The sequence below is a fragment of the Nothoprocta perdicaria genome, unplaced genomic scaffold, assembly GCF_003342845.1.
Source record: "Nothoprocta perdicaria isolate Ctin4 unplaced genomic scaffold, notPer1 scaffold_121, whole genome shotgun sequence".
Lineage (NCBI taxonomy): Eukaryota > Metazoa > Chordata > Aves > Tinamiformes > Tinamidae > Nothoprocta > Nothoprocta perdicaria.
Window position 1 is genome coordinate 1,124,800 of NW_020454328.1, and position 3,477 is coordinate 1,128,276.

Below are 3,477 nucleotides of genomic sequence, written 5' to 3' on the forward strand. Positions count from 1 at the left end.
CCCCGAAATCGGAGCAGCCGAAACGAGGGCTGAAAAGAAGGGGAGAAATAGTTTATATATATATATGTGTGTGTAAAGCACAACTCTCTCCTAAAAAAAAAAAAAAAAAAAAAAAAAAAAAAAGCTTTGATTTGCTTTGCGTTTCCAAAACAGAGGTGACTTCAGAGACCCCGTCGGGCTTTGATGCCAAAGTAGGGTGGAAATCACATCAGAAATCGTCAAAAGAGCCAGTTAGGAAAACACGGGGTTTGCAGGAAAAGTTTAAGTGGGATATGATTTCCTTTACAGAGGGGAGAGACATTCCCGCCGCATTCCTGCCCGCATTCCAGCTCGGAGCTGGAGAGGGATCAAATTGTCCATCTGTGCCCTGGATGCTCGCGCTCCTGGATCCGATTTCTGGGGCCCATAAAGCATTTACAGGCCGGTTCCCTCCAGGCTACCCGAGATAGGGTTATTAGCCAGGAAACAACTCTTTTTTCTTTTCTTTTTTTTTTTTTCTTTCTTTTTTTGTAATATATACGCAGTGGTTTCGAATAAACCTCCCCTCAAAGCCTCCTGTTTCCGATTTCTGGGGCCCATAAAGCATTTACAGGCCGGTTCCCTCCAGGCTACCCGAGATAGGGTTATTAGCCAGGAAACAACTCTTTTTTCTCTTTTTTTTTTTTTTTTCTTTCTTTTTTTGTAATATATACGCAGTGGTTTCGAATAAACCTCCCCTCAAAGCCTCCTGTTTTCTCTTAGCAAATAGAATTTCCGGGTCTTTTTAAAGTTTCGTGTTTTCTTGCTGCCACTCTGGACGGCGAACATTACAGCCCTGTTCGCGCCGCTATTGCCGAGGCTGCTCCCCGGTTAGATTGGGTCCAAAAGGGAGGGATTGGGCTACATGGAATCATTGCTTCTCTCTGCGTGGGATTATTATTAGTTTAATCCAACGCCTTTATGGCGGAAAGGGGAGGAATTAGCTCTGTTCTCTGCTGTTTTCAGCCTGGGTTTCGGGGCGGGTGGGGCGGTGTGGGCGGCAGGAGCGGGGCAGGGTCCTTTGTCCCTGCCCGAGCCGCACATTTCGGGATCCCATTTCGGGATCACGCGTCGTATTTTGCAGCGGGGCGATTTTTAAACCTGCCGCACCGGGCGGCCCCGGCCCCTCTCACACGCAGCAGTTGAAGCCCCTTCCCAGCTAAATCATGCACAAAACCCGCCTCACCTCGGACCCACCGACTTCTCCGCGGACCGTCGTGTCCCCCCCGACCTTTAGGAAGTGTCGGGAGGCTGGGCCCGCTCCCCCCGGCCACCATCTCGATCCCAGCCCCGATCTCGATCCTGATCCCGATCGCGGCCCCGCTCCCGGCCCCCGCCGCCGCCACCACCTTTCCTGTGCTGTCCTTAGGGGTCCTCCAGGCTATAGCCCCGGAATTTGAGGCTGGGGGGCACGGGCATGGCGTTGCCCCCCAGGTGCCAGCTCCAGAGCGGGTGAGTTTTGGAGAGAGCCCAAGAGTTTTTGCCGCCCAGGGAGGAGGCAGGACACAGGTCCCCATCGTCCCCCACGATCAGCGAGGGAATACACGGGAAGCTGCCCATGAGACTGAAGGAATTGCGTGGCGGGGGCGGCCCCGCGCTGCCCAGCCGCTTGCAGGGAGGGTTTCCCTTCCTGGCTTTCCTCCTTGGGGTCTTTGGTGGCCGCCCCTTCGGGGAGCTCTGTCGCTCGGCGCCTCTGGCGACGCGGCAGCGCTTGGGGACTCTCTCCGAGCCGGGACTCTCAGCGCCTTTGGCCGCGGGAGGGTCGCAGGGCTCCGTCCTCCCGCCGAGCCGCAAACTTTTGGCGTCCACGTTGAAGCCCTTCGCGTAGCACCAGAGCTTGGACTGCCGGATGAGGCGGTCGAAATGCTCCCTGCGCGGCTCCCCGGGCGGCGGCACCGAGGCCGGCCCGGGCTCTGGCGGGGGGCCGGGCCGCGTCTCCGCCCGCTCGGCCGGGCCTAACGAGCCGCTATTGTCCGAGGCTGCTTTGTGCAAATCGTCCCCTTTGGAGCAGGGCTCGGCGGCCCCCCCGCCGCGCTGCTTTTGTTGCGGCTTCTCCCCGGGGGTGCTGCTCGGGGAGGGAGCGGGGGAGCAGCAGCAGGAGGAGGAGGAGGAGGAGGAAGGGGAGGCCTCCTGCTTCACGTGCAGCTCCGGCTGCGCCGCCGAGCCCAGCACTGCTGGAGCCGCACTCCAACTTTCCAAAGTTGCTGCTCGCCAAGTCCGGGCCCAGAGCTGCTGCGAGAGGAAGAGGAGGCCGGGCTCGGCACGCGGGGCTTTGCCCGCGCTCGGGGGCGGCTCCGCGGCACGCTCGGAGCCCGAGGGCTCGCGGGGGGGCTGCAAGCGGGGCAGAGCCGCTTGCCGGTACCGAGTGCTCTGCACTGAGTCCCCGCTGCACAGCGAGCTGCTCTCTGACTCCGAGGAGCTGCCTTCCTCGCTGCTGCACGACGAGTCCCCCTCCTCCTCCTCTTCCTCCTCCTCCGACGAGTCGCTGGAGGTGGCCGGGCTGGAACCGCCGAAGTCCAGGCTGGAGTCCGAGTCGCTGGAGTAGCCTGCGGACGTGCCCTGCCGCTTGGAGCCAGGGCAGCCGCAGGCGCGGCCTTTCCTGGCGCCCCCGGGACCCTTCTCCCCCGGGAAGAGCCCCTGGGAGCAGCGCGGCCCGGCGGGAGCGGAGGGGAGCGCGGCGCGGAGCAGCGGCCGCTCCCGCGGGCAGCCGCGCAGGCCGAGCGCGCCCCGGGCGGCCAGGCCGAAGCCCTTCGCGCCCCGCGGGGGCTTCTCGTAGCCACCCACGGGCTGCGGCAGCAGCGGGGTGGCCGAGCGAGCCCTGCGAGGCGCAGGGGGCCCCGTGGGGTGCCCGGGACCCTCGCAGCAGCCCCCGCCTCGGCAGGAGAAGAGCTGCCCCGGCTCGTGCAGCAGCAGCTGCTCCCTCCGCTTGCTCTTCCTCTTCCTCTTCCTCCTGCGCGGGCTGAGGCTCTTGCAGGAGGTGCACAGAGCCTCCAGGTCTGCCTTGGATATGAGCGAGCACTTCACGGCACGGGTGGGCACCGAATTGATGGCTTTGAGGGTCCGCAGCTCCTTGAGATCGCAGCGCCGGCTCTTGATCTTTAAGGTCTCCATCTTCTTGCTGATGGTGGTCCTGGGAATATCCTTAAACAGGTCATTGAGGACCTGGGCCAGTGCAAACATCTGGGTGCCATTGATCTGTAAGTATCCCAAGTTTATCCCTTCGATTTCTTGATAGCCAGCATGAAAATCCCCCGGCCTGGCTTCCCCATTGTAATCCATGGTAGTCGGAACAATTCCGAAGGTCCCTTCGCAGGTCAGGAACATTTTGCAAGGAGCATTTACTTTGTCCCTTTCAAAGGGGGCATTGAAAATAAGGACATATTTGTTTCCACTCCCTGATCACACATCCCTACCCTTCGGGAGAGGTGGGGGAGGAAGGAAAAAAAAAAAAAAAAAAAA

At 60.5% G+C, this 3,477-nt stretch overlaps 1 protein-coding gene across 1 annotated transcript; it reads right to left on the bottom strand.

Annotated features, from left to right (window-relative positions):
* Positions 1–1,383: 1,383 nt before the first annotated feature.
* Positions 1,384–3,342, bottom strand: EPOP (elongin BC and polycomb repressive complex 2 associated protein). The gene has a single exon (XM_026054399.1). It carries the CDS (start codon positions 3,340–3,342, stop codon positions 1,384–1,386), a length of 1,959 nt encoding a protein of 652 aa, XP_025910184.1.
* Positions 3,343–3,477: the final 135 nt, after the last annotated feature.

Bases quoted from the DNA above. Each gene is read 5' to 3' on its own strand.
- EPOP (XM_026054399.1), bottom strand. From the start codon at position 3,342: ATGTTCCTGACCTGCGAAGGGACCTTCGGAATTGTTCCGACTACCATG.